The sequence below is a fragment of the Sturnira hondurensis genome, unplaced genomic scaffold (genome assembly GCF_014824575.4).
Source record: "Sturnira hondurensis isolate 20B ecotype Veracruz unplaced genomic scaffold, ASM1482457v3 Scaffold0015596, whole genome shotgun sequence".
Lineage (NCBI taxonomy): Eukaryota > Metazoa > Chordata > Mammalia > Chiroptera > Phyllostomidae > Sturnira > Sturnira hondurensis.
In genome coordinates this window covers 24079671-24097221 of record NW_028088227.1, presented here as the reverse complement: position 1 = coordinate 24097221, position 17551 = coordinate 24079671, and the positions used below count along the sequence as shown (strand labels likewise).

General features: G+C 41.4%; 2 protein-coding genes across 16 annotated transcripts in view; one reads left to right on the top strand and one right to left on the bottom strand.

The window, feature by feature from the left end:
* The window catches only part of LEUTX (leucine twenty homeobox), a 53340-nt gene extending 46460 nt beyond the window's left edge, over window positions 1–6880 (bottom strand). Inside the window, 1 exon segment of the mRNA XM_037064842.1 lies at window positions 6818–6880. Coding sequence (XP_036920737.1) covers window positions 6818–6880 — 63 coding nt within the window.
* The window catches only part of PCBP3 (poly(rC) binding protein 3), a 217042-nt gene that overhangs the window by 107398 nt on the left and 92093 nt on the right, over window positions 1–17551 (top strand). For 13 of the 15 annotated variants that reach the window (XM_037065183.1, XM_037065195.1, XM_037065194.1 and 10 more), the window contains one exon: window positions 3156–3238. The exons of the other annotated variants lie outside the window; for them this stretch is intronic. The gene's annotated coding sequence lies outside the window, so the exon portion shown is untranslated. The remainder of the gene's footprint in view (window positions 1–3155; window positions 3239–17551) is intronic. 15 annotated transcript variants of the gene reach the window in all.

Here is a 17551-nt window from a genome sequence, read left to right as displayed (position 1 = left end):
AATAGCGCAGAAATTGGAATGTGCCTTCCCGAGAGTGACACTCTTCTCCTCCAGCCAGACCACTGGGAAATCCTGTCCTCTTCCTCTGAGGCATACTGTCAAGTCTTCCTAATGTTGCATTTTGAACAAATGCAGATTGTGTTTATTTGCTTTTAAATTACTTATTACTTTTATAAGTTTGTTTTTACCATCCAAGTCATATTTTTTTCTACCTGTGAAAATTGTTTGGTTATTTTTGGTTGGGCTTGAACACATCATAGTTTTTCCATTACAATCAGTGGGTACGTTGTTTTCCTCTATAGTAGAATGGTTTTCAGAACAAAATAACAGCCTAAGTGATGGGAAGGTGTTTCAGCGCTCCCGTTACTCCTTGTTCTTGCCAGCACTTGGCAAGGAATTGCCAGACTGTTATATTTTAGGCAGTCTAGTGGGTGAGTATTTACATCTATTTTTGTTTTTAATTTGCATATCTTTGATTACTAATGAGACTTAAGTACCTTTTCATGTGCTTATTGGCCATTTGGATCTCTTTTGTGAAGTGCTTTTCTGGGTTTTACCCATTTTTCTATTTATGTCTGCTGGCCCCAGATGTTTCCACAGGGATTTTCATGCTAGATAAAAGTGTAGCAAAGTATAGGAAATCTTTAGGAAAGAAAGAATTTTCTCAATAATATATTTTCAAACATGTGAGCATGTAGGGAAAAGCGATGCTCACACACACATGCTGAAAGGGCTCCTTGAAGATGGGACCAGACAGCCATGGAGTGAGGGTGTGAAAGGTCAGAGAAAGTCTGGTGGGGACCCCACGTGCACAGTGTACAGGGAGTGTGGAGAACAGGCTGTTCATGTCGCAGACCTCATGAGAAGCAGTAGTAGTGTGCATGGCAGTGATGGAGGAGCACAGTGAGGAATGAGCAAGCAGAGGGGACCAGGGCATGATCTATTTGCTTCATGTTCTTCCAGGCCAGTTGACCAATGCATGAGGCATTTAAGAGCCTCACATAGAGATTATCAGTAGAAGAACCAAAAATGGTTAATAAGGACTCACACCATGTAAATGTGGTAATTCCCACCCCATCCATGGTGAGTCATTAATTATTCTGCTTCGTGGACAAAGACCATGAGCAGGCCTTTCACATACAAGGTCCAGATGTTCAGTGAACATAAACAGACCTTAAAGTCTTGAACAATTAAACTGATATGGTAACATTTCACCTCTCAATTTGTCAGAGATCAGAATGTGAACAGTGAATCATGTGGGCAGTGGCTGGAAGGATAGTACTCATGAACCTGATGGGATATAATTTGCCTACACCTATATGTAGAAGGTTTTGGTTAATTTCTCTGAAATTAAAAATAGCCCTGGCTGGTGTAGCTCAGTGAATTGAGCACAGGCCTGTGAACCACATGATCACGGTTCGATTCCCAGTCAGGGCACATGCCTGGGTTGCAGGCCAGTTCCCAGCAGGGGACTCATGAGAGGCAACTATACATTGATATTTCTCTCCTTCTCTCCTTCCCTTCCCCTCTAAAAATAAATAAATAAATAAATAAATAAATAAATAAATAAATAAATTCTAAAAAAAAGTACAGTATTTTACCTCTCATGCCGAGGTACCTCTGAATGTGCTGATTGAAGAAAACTCTGAGATGTATGAAGGTGAAGAATACTATGCCAGGTGTGGCGCAGGCTTGCGTGACTCCTGCCACACAGGCAGAACATTGTGGATGGGCTCACAGGGATGGTGACAGTGACCGTGAACTCAGCAAAGTAGGAGAGAGTCTGACTTTTCTTTCTTTATATTTTTACTCTTTATACTTAAATATCTATAGCTTTGAAGTGTTATGAAAACTACCTAAGACCAGGAAGGGTTTTAATTGTTACATTGTTAAAAGAATCTACGTGTATTGCCAAGCTTATTCCAGACTCATGGTTGGTTACTATTATTTAAGCATTGAGAAACCTGAAACATGAAGTGAAGTAATTCACCCACCGCTTTGGGAACACACAGAGCAGAGAATGTTCTGGCATCATTACTTCTCCTACATAGAAGGGACACAGAATAACAGTCATTAAAATGCCGTAAATAGCAGCATGTCCTGAATTTACCCTCGCCCTCTGAAGGAGCCGTCTGCCCTGCTCCTCGCACAGAAGCGCATCCCAGAGGGCGGCAGTGTGCTGATGGGGCAGGGTCTTCCCTCCCTGTGACCCTGACAGCTGCGTTCCCTCCCTGAGCCTTATGCCCACTTTGTGAAAGTGGGGATAATCATACCTGCTTCCTAATCTGGCAAATACTAGGTGTAGGGGAATAATAATGAAAATGCTTGTAAAAAATAAAGTGCTTAAGTATTGTTAGTTTCTCCCCCTTTTAGGGATTTGGCATGTCTTTTTAATCCAGTGCCTATTTCTGGAACATAATTCTTTGGGTATGAGTAGGATAATGACTACATCTTGAGGTTTCATCTAAGTTTTTTAGAAGCATGTTCCTGCCGCCCGCCTTCTATTAAGGAGCCTCCTGAGACCCCAGTCATTCCCTGTGAGGGTAGGGTTGGTGGCCCTGGGTTACTGCGCATGGAGTCCCAGGAAAGACCTCCCAGGAGGGTGACAGTGCCCACAGGCAGGGCCTCCTCCTCAGTTGCTTTGCTCCATTGAAGTAGATATAGGTGCTTAGCTGGGGTCCACAGCATGCCGGACACCCCTGAACTCTTCCAAATGTGTTGCCAGATTTGTAAAAACACATTTCTGCTGTATCTGAGGGCCTTTACTGTTCCAACAATGTGTTGTAAGTCAGAAGCCACAGTAATCAGTTGAAGCTTTGAGATGCAGCTCAGGCTATACAGGCTGCGAGGATAGTGTAAGGACTTTGAGTAGATCAGAGCAGAGGCAGGGAGGGCACCTTGGAGACAATGGGAGCACCCATGTGGGGCATGGACAGGGGCACATACACACCAGGGAGCAGTGCCTTGGCCTATGAAATTGTGTGTGACAATTGCTGATGGGCACAAATCAGATTTCAAATATATCAGGTGTTTGTGAACCCCCAGATATGAGAATGATAAGTAATTGGGGCCAAGTGGGATTTCAAGGTGTGCCACAACATTGGCCTTGCTGCGTTCATTGGGTAACGTGACACTTTTCCCTTGCTTTTTGGTAGATGGACAGTGTCCTCACCCTCGGGGGAAGCAGGTGGGCTGGCAGGACAGGCGTCCACAGGCCGGGAGAAGGAGACACTCCCAGGTACTCTCATCTACCCCTGCTGGTGACCTACCTGCCCGGCCCCATCCTCTTGCAAACAATGACTCACCTGTGACCCCTGCCTCTCCTGGTCTGCTTTGCCCACCTGTGCCCTGCCTGTGCCCGACCTCAGTGCCTGTTGGTTGACCCACCTCAGCCCAGATCTTGACCCTCCCTTCTCCCACCCCAACTCGGGGCCTGGTCCTCACTTCTGGTTGCTCCCTTTGCTTGACCACTTCTTTTACGGTTCTTAACCCTGAATTGTACCCTGGCTTCCATTAACCTCTTAACAGGGTGAGCACAACCTGCCGGTGTTCATGCCTCTCGGATGCTTCTCAGCTGTTCGTTTCCTTTAACAGGGTCATTTGTAGTGAAATGAGAAAGAACGTCCTGTCCCTTCAGTGATGCAACCTGGAGTGTGTGGTGATGTTACTGTTCATCTATACAGAATGTTAATGCTTTCACCGACTACAGGTGATTCTCTTTGGGTTAGAAACATAGTGAAGGTAATGAGACACTTCAGAATCAAAACTGATTTTAGGAGTAATTCTAATGAAGCTGGGACAATTTAATTGCAAACTCAGATTCAACAGATTACTTTTGCAGACGGATCAAGTATATGCTTTATGCCAGGTCCTGGTTCTAGGTTGGGTCAGGCCTTTCAGCAAACACACTGACAGGCTCTGTCCCCAGAGACAGCCCTAAAAGGTAGACTGCACCTGAGAAAGCAAGTGATGAGCTCCACTGATAAAGAAAAAGGGAGAACAACAGTGAGAGGGTGCGTGTGTGTGCGCACATGCATGGTTGTGGTTGGAGGTTGTTAGTGGTCAGCAGGGCCATCAGGGTTGGCTTCACTGAGAAGGTGACATTTAAGTAAAGGTGAGTGCATAAGTAATGGAGAGAGAATAGCATTCCAGGCAGAGGGAACAGCCAGCATGAGACCTCAGTGTGAAGATGGCTGGAGAACAGCCATGGGCCAGTGTGGTGGGTTGGTGAGCAAGGGAGAGAGGTGCGAATGGGTCACTGTGGCCTGAGAGCTTTCACTCTGTGAGGGCAGAGGGCCCAGAGCAGAAGGTGGTTCTTGCAGAATTGCTCTGACTTCTGGGTGAAGAACAGATGCTCAGGGGACCCAGGGAGGAAGTAGGGACCAATAAGGAGATGCTACATGAGTCAGGTGAGAGGTAATGCTGAGGAGGTGGTGAAATCTGGTCAGGTTTGGGATATGTTTGGAAGGCAGAGCCAGTGTGGATTCCCAGCAGAGTGGCAGTGATGTGAGCGGGGCAAGGATGATGGCAAGGTTTTAGGCTGATAAAGGATGGCATCCTCTTGAGCTTTTGAGACTAAGGCTGTGGAGAGCATAGTGGGAGTGTCAGCCTTCAGACATGTTAAGGTGAGACACTTTGACATTCAGGTGACTGTTGAATCAGCAGCTGGACAGATGAGACTGTAGCTAAGATGAGGATGGGTTGGAAGTGGGGACTCATGCAGATTCCATGCAGGAAGCAGAGGCTCATCAAGGGAGCATCAGAGAGGGAAGAGGATCAGGGATGAGTTTGGGTGCCCCAACCTGACAGGCTGCAGTAGAACAGAGAACTGATTAAGGGCTAAGCCAGGACCCATGAGGGAGATGAGGAGGCCCAGAGGACACTACATAGGTCAGGAGTGAGGTCTGACTCTATTCCTGCAGCAGTTTGGGAGAGAGAACTGCGGTTCATGAAGGTCATTGGCAGCTTGAACAGTTTTGTTGACTGAAAGGAATGAGAGTAAAAAGTGATGTGTGAGCACTAGGGCAGGTGCCAGGGAAGGTTTGTTCCACGGTGGGAGCAACAGTGACTGGTAGATGGGGTCACCAGCTGAGCTGCAGGGGCTGAGAAGGTGGCTGTCTGGAGGAGCAGGCTAAGGGGGTAGGTCATTGCCCAGAGGAGTTTCATCCCAGGAAACCTTCCTGTGAGGGGGACAAGGGAAGTTTGAAGACAGAGGAATTAGAATGAAATACACATCATCCTTAGGAACTGCCAGTATTCACATGTTTTTGCCATATAGTGAAAGGTAATTTCATAGGGTTCGACTTAAGGTTTGTGTATGAATGCTGGAGAACTGGAGACTGCGGTGCAGCAGCTATCTTGCGGTCTGTGGTGTGAGTGGAAGTGGTTTGTGTCTTCTCTAGTTCTATGCAACTGTCTCTGTATAGGCAGGGACTGGCAAAGAGTGTCATTTCAACAGGTTGTCACGTTTGCCAAGCAAGAAGGAAGCAAGTTGAGGACAAAGGGAGACAAGCACTCATGCAAATAGCAGATGATGGTGACTCTAGGTGTAATCTGGGATGGACATACTTCCCCAGGAAGGAGGTGGGAGGGCAGAAAAGGCAGCTGTCCATAACTAACTTTTTTTTAAGTTGGCAGCAGTTGTGAATTAATCTCTATCAAAGTACAATACAACTAAGAATTTTTTAAAAATACAACTACCTTTCCAAGTTAGAGAATGGTACTTGGTTTCCATGGTAACTGCCAACCATTTAACTATATGGTAAGTATTATGAGGTGACACAGGGTAATTAGACAACAGGGAAATTGCAGGGTAAGTCTTAAATACAAAGCGACTACATGGTTGAGTTCTGCTTCTGAAAGCAAGTCTGTGGTTCCTCTCTGGCCTCATCTGCTCTGACCCCCACCTTATGGCCTGCCTTTAGCCCAGTGGCAGTGCCCACTCACGGGCCAACAGACAGTTGTTTAGGTATGAGTCCTGCTTCTTCTCTCCTTTCTTCACTGGGACTTCAGGCAGGTTGTCCTCAAGTTTCCCCATCCTTCATCCTATGCCTCTGTGGATTGCTATGCCAGGACTAGGCTGGGAAGTAGGTGCTATGCCAGGACTAGGCTAGGAAGCAGGTGGAGGCCACACACAGGGCTACAGGCTGTGGCTTTTGAGATTCACTTTATCAACCAGAACTTTAAAATGGGTATTTTTAGACTTTAGGTAGTTCATGAACTGGCTGTTAAAAGAAAACCTAAGTGGGGTTTGGTTTTGTTATTTTTTTTTTTCAAAAAGACAATACAAATCAGTACACAAGTCAGTGTTTTGCAGATTGAACAGGATGGTTATCTGAGAGAGGATTCATCCGTTGTCACCTGTACCAGAATCCCCCAAAAGGCAGACATTCTAAGACAGCCACAACAAAAGTAACTTAGGACTTTTGTAGAAACACTGATAAATGCAGGTAGAGGGTCAGATGTTTTAATTAGTTATTAAGGGATAGAAACAGATAGTGCTTATGAAATCAAAATATCGCAGAAGACAGATAGAGACTCCTAATGTCCTATGAATGAGAATTTGGACACCCAGCTCAGGGTTAGTGGACATCAGGACTTTAAGAAGATTGGTTGAAAGCCCCTCCCACCCCTGCCCCATGCCTTGACTCCCATTGCCAGTGTATTCTTTGGACCAGGTATTGTGTCCTGACAGCAACCAGCTCTAGAAAGGAGCAGAGAATTACTCCAGAAAACAGAATCTTGGCAGATACAGTCCAAAGATACCCACCTCTCCTCCCCCCAAGTACCAGGGCAGACCAGAGTGAATGGAACTTACATCCATGGCAGGCAAATCAGGATTCTCAATAGTGGAGTTGTAGGCGTAGCCAGGAGCTGTCATGGGTTCGAGGAGAACTAACAATAGGAGAAAGAATCACCAAAAGCAACAAAAGAAGATGCTCAAGGGAAGAGTTAATGGCATAAAGAGAAGAACAGTCATTCAAATGAAACAAAACAAAACAAGAACATTGCTCCTTCAAAAGAAAAATCAAAGATTTTGGGAGGAAAACTTAGTCAAAATGGAACAATCAGGGTGGCTTAAAATCACAGTACGGGCAAAATGAAGACAGAATCAGTGATTGGACAAATGAGTCAGTGATTATTCCAAAACGCAGACCTGGAAGGGGGACCCAGAGTTATTACAGAATGCAGACCTAGAAGTCCTGGAGCTCTTCCAGAATGCAGACCTTGAGGTCACAGAGCTATTTCAGAATGCAGATCAGAGGACATGAAACTATTGCAGAATGCAGACTTAGAGGACCAGAGATATTCCAGAATGCAGACCCGAGGATCTGGAGCTACTCTAGAATGAAGATCAAGGACTGAGAGTTGGAGAGTGTGAGGCCAAAGCAAGTCTGAAAAGTTCCATTTTCTGTTGCATAGGAATCTAAAAAGGAGAGAATGTAAAAGGCTCAGGAGGGATAATGAAAAGCTACTATAAGGACCCTTCTCAGGCACAGAACATGTCAGGGGACTAAATATTGAGCAGGGGAAGTGTCCCAATGTATAAGGACTACATTTTCAGGATCTTACCAAACATAAGAAAACTGCCAAAAGCATTCAGCAGGAGCAAAGGTCTACCTAGCAATTGGCATCAAATTTCTCAATGCCAAACTTTTATTCTAGAATTAATTGTATCAACATTTTCAAAGAACTTGGGGAAAAATTATTCCAAATCGGAAATCTTATACACAACTGGACTTGAATTCAAATTGAAGGGCAAAAGAAAGATGTTTCCAGACAGTCAAGGGCTCAGAACTTATTAGCCTCACCCTTAAGACACTTGACACGGTGAAAAAAAGGCAACCATCTATAAAAGAGGGTGATGTTTGAGCCCACTAATAATAGTAGGGAAAGAGTCCAGTTATGAAATAATTGTTGATGCACATTGGGGTACAAATTAAAATAATAGTTAAAAATCATATGTATATGTATTTATATAGTGACGAGAAAGAAAAAAGTGAAAGTTCCCTAAACTTTGGTATTTTCCAAGAGATGTGTAGATTCTACTCCTATATAGCCTATGGTATGTAACTATGCATTTAAACACAGTAACAATTTATGAGGCATTGCCAGTCAGAGGCCCAGATGGTATAATTTCAATCTTGTAGAGGAAAAACTCTAGAACAAAAAAAATCTGATTAAGTCAATAAAAGGTAGTATAGAAGGGAAAAATATAGAAATCATAGAAAATATATAAGGCAAGATATCATGTAGGTATTAGTTCAGATGTGTATTCATGTCCCTCCCTCCCCGGACAAGCAGGGTTTGAGCAGCAGCAGGAGAGACCTGGTTGCTTGAAGTTGCAGAGGGGAATAAGGACAAAGAGGCAAACACACAGGGACCGTGATCACCCACAGAGTCTGTGGTCACCGGCTTGAGAGAGTTGAGAGTTGAACAGTGACCTGCACTGACCCCGATAGTCACCCAGCGATAACTCTGGGTAAAGAGCACTCTGAAGAAGACCTGGATCCCCCATCTAAGGTGCTGGGGAGAGGCGCCAGACTAGCTCTTGGGAGAGTGCTCACAAGACTGGCTGAGTACACATTGGGAAGGGAGAAACCACACCAATTGTCCCTCAGCCTGCTGCGGCAGCAATACCAGAAAAACTGGTTTGGCCGGTTTGAAACCAACAAGAGAGTAGGTGGAAGCAGTGAACACCAGGATACCCACTGGAAGAGGAAACCCAACAACAAAGGAACCACCAACAGATAGCAACAGAAGAAGGTAAAGGAGGGGGTGGAAACCACACAAACCTCAATCCAGGACCTATCTGGAAATACAACTAAATAGTGGAGAAACTACCCAGTACAAACAGCTGAACAAGAGCAAAAGGGAATCCTCAAAACCTTGTACACATGGAAGAACTAGCTTCAACACAACCTGCCCTCACCAGCACAACAAATTACAAGAGGTGGTGGACAGAGTGACCCTCAGTTAACCAGCTGATGGGAAGCACCCACTAAAGAAAGACCCAGAAACAATCAAAACACAAGCACAGAGCCAACTTAAAGGAGAGCCCAAGACCAGTGAGCTCAGGAGATCAATGAGACTACACCACTGAATCGCACAGGTATTCTACCACAGAAGTTCATACCATAAACCCAGGGAGCCAGAACAGATCAATTTAAGAAGCTGAAGCTAACAAGAAAAGTCTCGCAAATAATAGAAAGACAAAGAAACAATCCCCAAATGGAAGGAAAGGAGGAAGCCTCAGAAAGAATGCTAAATGAAATAGAGGCAAGTCAGATATTGAATTCAAAGCACTGGTTATCAGGAAGTTCAGTGAGCTCACAATGAACTACCAGAAACTACAGGGAAACTACAGTGAACTCACTGCAAACTATATCAACATGAAGAAGGAAATAGAAACTGTCAACAAGGGCCAAGAGGAGAGAAAGAATACAATTTCTAAACTGAAGAACACAGTGGAAGGAATCAAAAGCAGGATCGATGAAGCAGGAGATTGATTCAGCGAGTTGGAGGACAAAGTAGGAAAAAAAACACCCAGAAAGAGCAAGAAAAGGAAAAGAGGCTCAGAAAGAATAAAGAGGGATTAAGAGAAATTCAAGACAATATGAAACGTAATGATATCAGTATAATAGGGATACCAGAAAGAGGAGAAGAAGAAGAGCAAGGGATAGAAAACCTATTTGAAAAAGTAATGATGGAAAATTTACTAATTTGATGGGAGAAAAAGTCACACAAATTGAGGAAACAGAGTCCCAGTCAAGAGGAACCCAAAGAGGCCCACTTCAAGACACATCATCATTAAAATGGAAAAATTCCAAGAGAAAGAGAGAATCTTAAAGGCAGCAAGGGAGAAACAGGAAGTAACATACAAGGGAGCCCCAAATAAGGTTAGCTGCTGACTTCTCAATGGAAACGCTCCAAGCCAGAAGAGAATATCAAGAAATATTCCAAGTAATGAGAACCAGAGGCCTGTAACCAAGGCTACTTTACCCAGCAAGGCTCTCAATCAAGATAGAAGGCCAAATAGCTTCCAAGACAAAAGAAGTCTAAAAGAATACACCTCCACCAAACCAGCTCTGCAAGAGATGCTAAAGAGACTGCTCTAAGGAAAGAGAGGAAAAGAGAGAGACAGAAAAACACAGGTACAAAAATGGCAATGAATAAGTACCTATCAATAATAACCTTAAAGGTAAATGGATTAAATGCTTCAATCAAAAGACACAGAATAGCTGAATGGATAAGAAAGCATGACCCACACATATGTTGCCTACAAAAGACCTACCTCAGGACAAAAGGCCTTCACAGACTGAAAGTGAAAGACTGGAAACAAATTTTCCAAGCAAACTAATAGGAAAGAAAAAGCCAGGGTAGCAATACTCATATCAGACAAAATAGACTTCAGGAAAAAGGCCATAAAGAGAGACCCAGAAGGTCATTTCATAATACTCAAGGGAGTAATACACCAAGAAGACATAAACATTGTAAATATATATCTACCCAACATAGGAGCACCTAACTATATAAAGAAAATCTCAGAGGACTTTAAGAAAGATATTGACAGCAACACAATTATAGTAGGGAATTTTAACACCCCACTGTCAAAAATGGACAGATCTTCCAAACAAAATATCAACAAACATATTGTGGCATTGAACAACGCCCTAGATGAAATGGACTTATCTGTTATATATAGAGCCCTTCACCCCAAAGAAGCTAAATACACATTCTTTTCAAATACGTGTGGAACATTTTCAAAGATAGACCACATGATAGGACACAAAACAAGGCTCAACAAATTCAAGAAAATTGAAATTATACCGAGCATTTTCTCTGACCACAAGGGACTGAAACTAGAAACCAACCCCAAGGGGAAAAACCCAAAACACTAAAAATTGTGGAGATTGAATAGCATGCTATTAAACAAAGAATGGGTCAAGAATGAAATTAGGGAGGGAATAAAAAAGTTTCTGGAAACAAATGAAAATGAACTCACAACAACCCAAAACATATGGGACACAGCAAAGGCAGTCCTGAGAGGGAAGTTCAAAGCAATACAGGTCTACCTAAAAAAGATAGAAGCATTTCAAACAAACAACCTAACCCTACACCTACAAGAACTAGAGGAACAACAACAAAGACAGCCCAGAGCAAGTACAAAGAAGGAAACAACCAAGACCAGAGCACAATTAAATGACATAGAGACTAAAAGCACAATTCCAAGGGTCAGTGAATCCAGGAGCTGGTTTTTTGAAAAGATAAACAAAATAGACAAGTTTTAAGCAGGCTCGTCAAGAAAAAAAAGAGAGAGGACCAAAATAAACACACTCAGAAATGAAAGAGGAGAGAGTACAACTGACACCACAGAAATACAAAGGATTGTAAGAAATTACTGTGAAGAACTGTATGCCAAGAAATTTGAAAACTTTGGTGAAATGGACAAATTTCTAGAAAAATATAATCTTCCAAAACTGAATGAAGAAAGCCTGAACAGACCAATAACAGCAGAAGAAATCAAAGCAGTAATCAAAAAACTCCCGACACACACAAGCCCTGGACCAGGAGAATTCTACAAAGCATTTAAGGAAGAGCTAACCCCTATCCTTCACAAATTATTTCAAAAAATGCAAAATGATGAAAGACTCCCAAACTCTTTTTGTGAAGCCAACATCATCCTAAACCCAAAACCAGATAAAGACACAACAAAGAAAGAAAACTTCAGGCCAATATCACTGATGAACATAGACGCTAAAATCCTCAACAAAATAGTGGTAAACCGCATCCAGCGATACATTAAAAAGATCATTCACCATGACCAAGTGGGATTTGTCCCAGAGATGCAAGGATGGTTCAATATTTGCAAATCAGTACATGTAATACATCACATAAACAAAAGCAAAGACAAAAATCACACGATCATATCAATAGTTGTGGAAAAAGCACTTGATAATGTACAGCACCCATTTATGATAAAAACAGCAAAGTGGGAATAGAGGGAGCATTTCTCAACATAATAAAGGCCATATATAAGAGACCTACAGCCAACGTCATACTCAATGGGCAAAAACTAAAACCTTTTTCACTAAGATCAAGAACAAGACAAGGTTGTCCACTTTTACTACTTCTATTCAATATAGTATTGGAAGTTTTAGCCACAGCGATCAGAAAAGGAAAGGAAATAAAAGGCATCCAAATCAGAAAGGAAGAAACAAAACTGTCACTGTTTGCAGATGACATGATAGTATACATAGAAAATCCTATAGACTCCATCCAAAAACTGCTTGACCTAATAAATGAATTCAGCATAACATCAGGTTACAAAGTCAATATCCAGAAATCAAAGGCATTTTTGTATACCAACAATGAAACAGCAGAGGCAGAAATAAAAAAAAAATCTCATTCTATATAGCAAAAAGAAAAATAAAATACCTAGGAATAAACCTAACCAAGGAGGTAAAAGACTTGTGCAGAAAACTACACAACACTGAAGAAAGAAATCAAGGAAGACACAAACAAATGGAAGCATATACTGTGTTCATGGATTGGAAGAATTAACATAATCAAAATGTCCATACTACCTAAAGCAATTTACAGATTCAATGCAATACCTATTGAAGTACCAACAGCATATTTCACAGACATAGAACAAACACTTCAAAAATTTATATGGAACCATAAGAGACTCCAAATAGCAGCTTCAATTTTGAGAAAGAAGAACAAAGTAGGAGGGATTACAATACCTGATACCAAACTGTATTACAAGATCACTAATCAAAACAGTCTGGTACTGGCATAAAAGCAGGCACATAGACCAGTGGAATAGAACAGAGAGCTCAGAAATAAACTCAAGTCTCTACTGTCAGTTAATATTCAGCAAAGGGGGCAGCAACATAAAATGGAGTAAAAATAGCCCCTCCAACAAATGGTGTTGGGAGAACTGGACAGTTACGTGCAAAAAAGTGAAACTTGAGCACCAGCTTACACCATACACCAAAATAAATTCAAGGTGGATAAAAGATTTAAATATAAACCATGACACCATAAAAGTCCTAGAGGAGAATATTGGCAAGAAAATCTCAGATGTGTCACGCAACATTTTTACTGATATGTCCCCTAGAGCAAGGGACATAAAGGAAAGAATAAACAAATGGGAGCTCATCAAAATAAAAAGCCTCTGGATGGCTAAAGAAAACAGTATTAAAATAAAAAGAGAACCATCTGTTTGGGAAAACATATTTGCCAATGATACCTTAGACAAGGGTTTAATCTTCAAAATATACAAAGAACTTACACAACTCCACTCTAAGAAGGCAAGCAACCTAATTAAAAAGTGGGCAAAGGACTTGAACAGACATTTCTCCAAGGAGGACATACAGAGGATCCAGAGACACATGAGAAGATGCTCAATATCGCTAGCTATCAGAGAGATGCAGATTAAAACCAAAATGAGATACCACTTTACACCGGTCAGAATGGCTATTATAAATAAAGCAACAAACAAGTGTTGGAAAGCTTGTGGAGAAAAGGAGACCCTAGTTTACTGTTGGTGGGATTACAGACTGGTACAACCACTATGGATAACAGTATAGAATTTTCTCAGAAAACTAAAAATGGATCTGCCTTTTGACCCAGCAATTCCACTGCTAGGATTATATCTTAAGAACCCTGAAACGCCAATCCAAAAGAACCTATACACTCCAATATTTATAGCAGCACAATTTACAATAGCCAAGAGTTGGAAGCAACCTAGGTGTGCCCATCAGTAAATGAGTGGATCAAAAAACTATGGTACACATACACAGTGGAATTCTATGCAGCAGAAAGAAAGAGGGAGCTCCTACCCTTTGCAACAGCATGGATGGAACTGGAAAGCATTATGCTGAGTGAAATAAACCAGGCTGTGAAAGACAAATACCATATGATCTCACCTTTAACAGGAACCTAAACAACAAACAAACCAGCAAGCAAAATATAACCAAAGACATTGAAATAGAGAACAGGCTGACAGTGACCAGAGGGAAGAGGGGAGGGAATTTCAGGGGAAAAGGGGAAAGGCTTATAGGAACAAGTATAAAGGACACATGGGCAAAAACTAAGGGGGGTGGAAATGGGAGGGAGGTGGGGAGCACCGGAGGGGTGGGCTGGGATGGGAGTAAAAGACAGAAAACTGTACTTGAAAAACATTTTAAATAAACAAAAGTATTCATTTTCTTTATGAAGAGATGAAACTCAGTCTTAAAAATGATACAGAAACAATTTATCCATGGGAAGTATGCTAAGCAAATTCTTTTTTAAAAAATTTATGTATTTACTTTTAGAGCGGAAGGGAGGGAGAAGGAGAGAGAGACATGAATGTGTGGTTGCCTCTCATGTGTGCCCCACCAGGGACCTGGTCTGTAACCCAGGCATGTGTCTTGACTAGGAATCAAACCAGCTACTCTGTGGTTCACAGGCTGGTACTCACTCCACTGAGCCACACCAGCCAGGGTGTAAGCAAATTCTAATCACCGGAAAGCAGAACTAACAATATTATTTTCAAGAAAAAGATGAAAAGCATTAAATGGGACAAAGATACTTCATTTCGAGAAGCTATAATCCTCTAAGGAGAGCTGGTATTCATGAACTTTTATGTACATAATTACATAGCTGTAAAATTTATGAAGGAAGAGCTTGTAGGACAGGAAATGGACAAACCTAGTACCATAATGGGAAACTTTAATTTTAAAAAATCAAGAATAACGAAAAACATACACGTCTGAAGAATTTTCATAGCATTCTTGATGAGCTCTGTTCCAAACATAGAATATTCTTTTTTTTGTTTTTCCTGTCCTCTCTCTCCCTCCCTCCTTTCTTTTAAACACATCAGGACCATTTACCCTGGTTTGAAAAAATGAGGGTTTTAAATATATATATATGTATATTTAGTATGTATTTGATTTTAAAGAAAATTTTATTTTTCAGCAGAAGTCATTAAGTACAATAAAAATGGAAAATAATCACAAAATGATATTTCCAAATAACCCAGACTCCATTATATTTGTAGGGATTTTGGAATGCTTTTAAATAAAGTGTAAACTAAAGTAATAAAATGAGATAATGCTGCATATCAAAACATGGAGGGTGCTGCCAGAACAATTCTTAGGAGGAAATGTCAGAAAACCAGAAATATTTGAAGTAAATGAGTTCTCTGTGACTCAAAATGTTAGAGAAAGAATTCAAAAATAATTTAAGACAAATTAGAGATGAATACAGTAGAACCTGAAAACTTGTCACTTGGTGCGATAAATTCTGGAAGAGGACCATGAAATACTTAAAACTGTCAGCAACTTTGATCAAGGGGGAAAAGGCAAAACTTAAAACTTGGGTAACCAGAAAGTAGTAAAAACTATATGTGGTGGCTGTTAAAACTTTGAGAAATGGCTATTTATAACTTAATGCAAAATAATTGAAACATCTAGATGAATAATTTTCTAGAAAAAAATGTAAATCAACCAAATTGCTTCAATATGATTGAAGCATAAAAAGTCTGAATAACCCGTCACTGGGGCAGTGACTGAAACTGTGCTCAGAGATCTGTAACTCACTAGACCCCAGTTCTAAGGGGAAAGGCACTTTTAAGGTGTGTAAATTGTTTCATAGTGCAAAGAAGACACAAAAATTCCCCTAATCGGTTTTTGAGATTAGCAACATTGAGACACAAAGATTGTGCAGGTCATCTTAAAGTGACCTATAGGTGACTACCCTTTCCAAAGACAGATGTGCACACTATAAATAAAGTGTTAGCAGATGGTCTCCAACAAAGCATTTAGTCTTAAATATTTTCATTTTAAGAGTTGGTTGAGCTGTGGTTTGGAAGCCACCTGGCCCCTGAGTTAGTCCTCTTTGTAGCTGCTCTTTCCTTCTTCTCCATGTTTCATGAATTCTCATTGCTTTGTTTTCTTTTTGATTTTTAAAAGTTTTGTGTTTTCCTTTGCTGTGTTTATTTGATCTTTTAATTTCATCTTGATTTTTGAAATATTTTTCTTTTCCAAGTTCTTTCCCAAGTTCTATGATCTCATTCTTGAGTTTTTCTCATTCTGACTTACTCTCTTTTTTTTAGCTCTTGCATTATTATCTTAATGTTTTTAAATCAATTTAAAGATATTAGATTATGGTTTTTCTATTTTCTCATGTCTCTATGGTTTGTGTTATTGTCAGTAGGGATGTTACTTTGTTTCTTATTTTCTTTTGTCTTTAAAAAACCTTGCATGGAGTTTGGCCTCACATGAAATTTGTTTTCCTGAATTTCTTAGAAGGGAGACATTGTTGATAATAGCATTTCTAATTTCATAGCTCTAGAATGCCCTCTTAAATTATGTTTATGACAGGCTAAAATGAATTTAGCCCTTGTGGGGAGGCACAGTTACTGGGTGGCCAGGGAATTATGTAATTGTATTGCATTGATGTACTTTGTTTATCTGGATGTCCATGTTTTTAGGAAATACACACTAACATATCTGGGGTCAAGGTGCGTAATGTCTGCTAATCACTCTCAGAAGGTGTAGATCATTAGGGAGAACTAATGAGTAAATGAATGAATGAAAATATGCATGACAGACAATATGCCTAAAAGTGAACAGTTGGAGGAACAACTAAATATACATAGGAGGTCTTTATAATAGTCGTATGATTTCCTCAAGATTTGAAATTATATCACAATAAACCATTGTCCAATACGTAAGTACAGTGTATTCCTCAGTGAAAGATGTGATGATCTGTCTTCAGACAGACGTCCTGGGAGACTTTGGGAGGATGAGGCAACACTTGGATGTGCTGGGTGGGGACTCAAAGGTGAGCTAGGGCTGCTGGAGCCAGGCTTTTTGTTCTAGTTTCTCAATATTTTCCTCAAACTGGAATTTTAATTAAAACAAATAAATTTCTCAGAATATAATTTTAAACATCTGATGAAAAGAGGACAAGTAGCCTTGTGAAGTGACATTGGGGTTCTCAGGGAGGAGGCCCCAGAGGGGAGTTGGCGTTGAGCTTCCTTCCCAGGTTGGCATCTGGGGTGGGCAGTCTTTCCTGTTGCAGTGCCTCGTCCTGTCACTGTGGCTGCTTTCTTCAGTGTCAAGTGTAAACCAGCCATGGCCCCACAGTTCTCTGTGGACTCATGGTTTACAAGCAGCCAGGAACGGCACCGGCTGCTGGGTGGTAGTGTGCCCAGAAGACCAATAGCAAAGAAAGATGGGCTCAGTAAAGCCCTTAGATTGGGCAGGCACTGGGCACACAGCTGCCTCTCATGTAGAGCTTTCTGCTTACACCCCAAGCAGGACACGGTAGCTGGCCTGTAGGCTCCGAGCCTTCTGGACCATTTCCTTCTGGCCTGTAGGCTCAGAGCCTTTGGGACCACTAAACTTGGAAGTCCCGGACTTGCTCCATTCTTGTTGCCATGCCCACCCGCCTGACCCTGGAAAATTCTCCAGATCTGCCCACAGTGTTGTTTTCATCATCTTCTATCTTGTTTTCACTCCTGCCCTGTGGCAGTCTCATCCTGGACCTAACT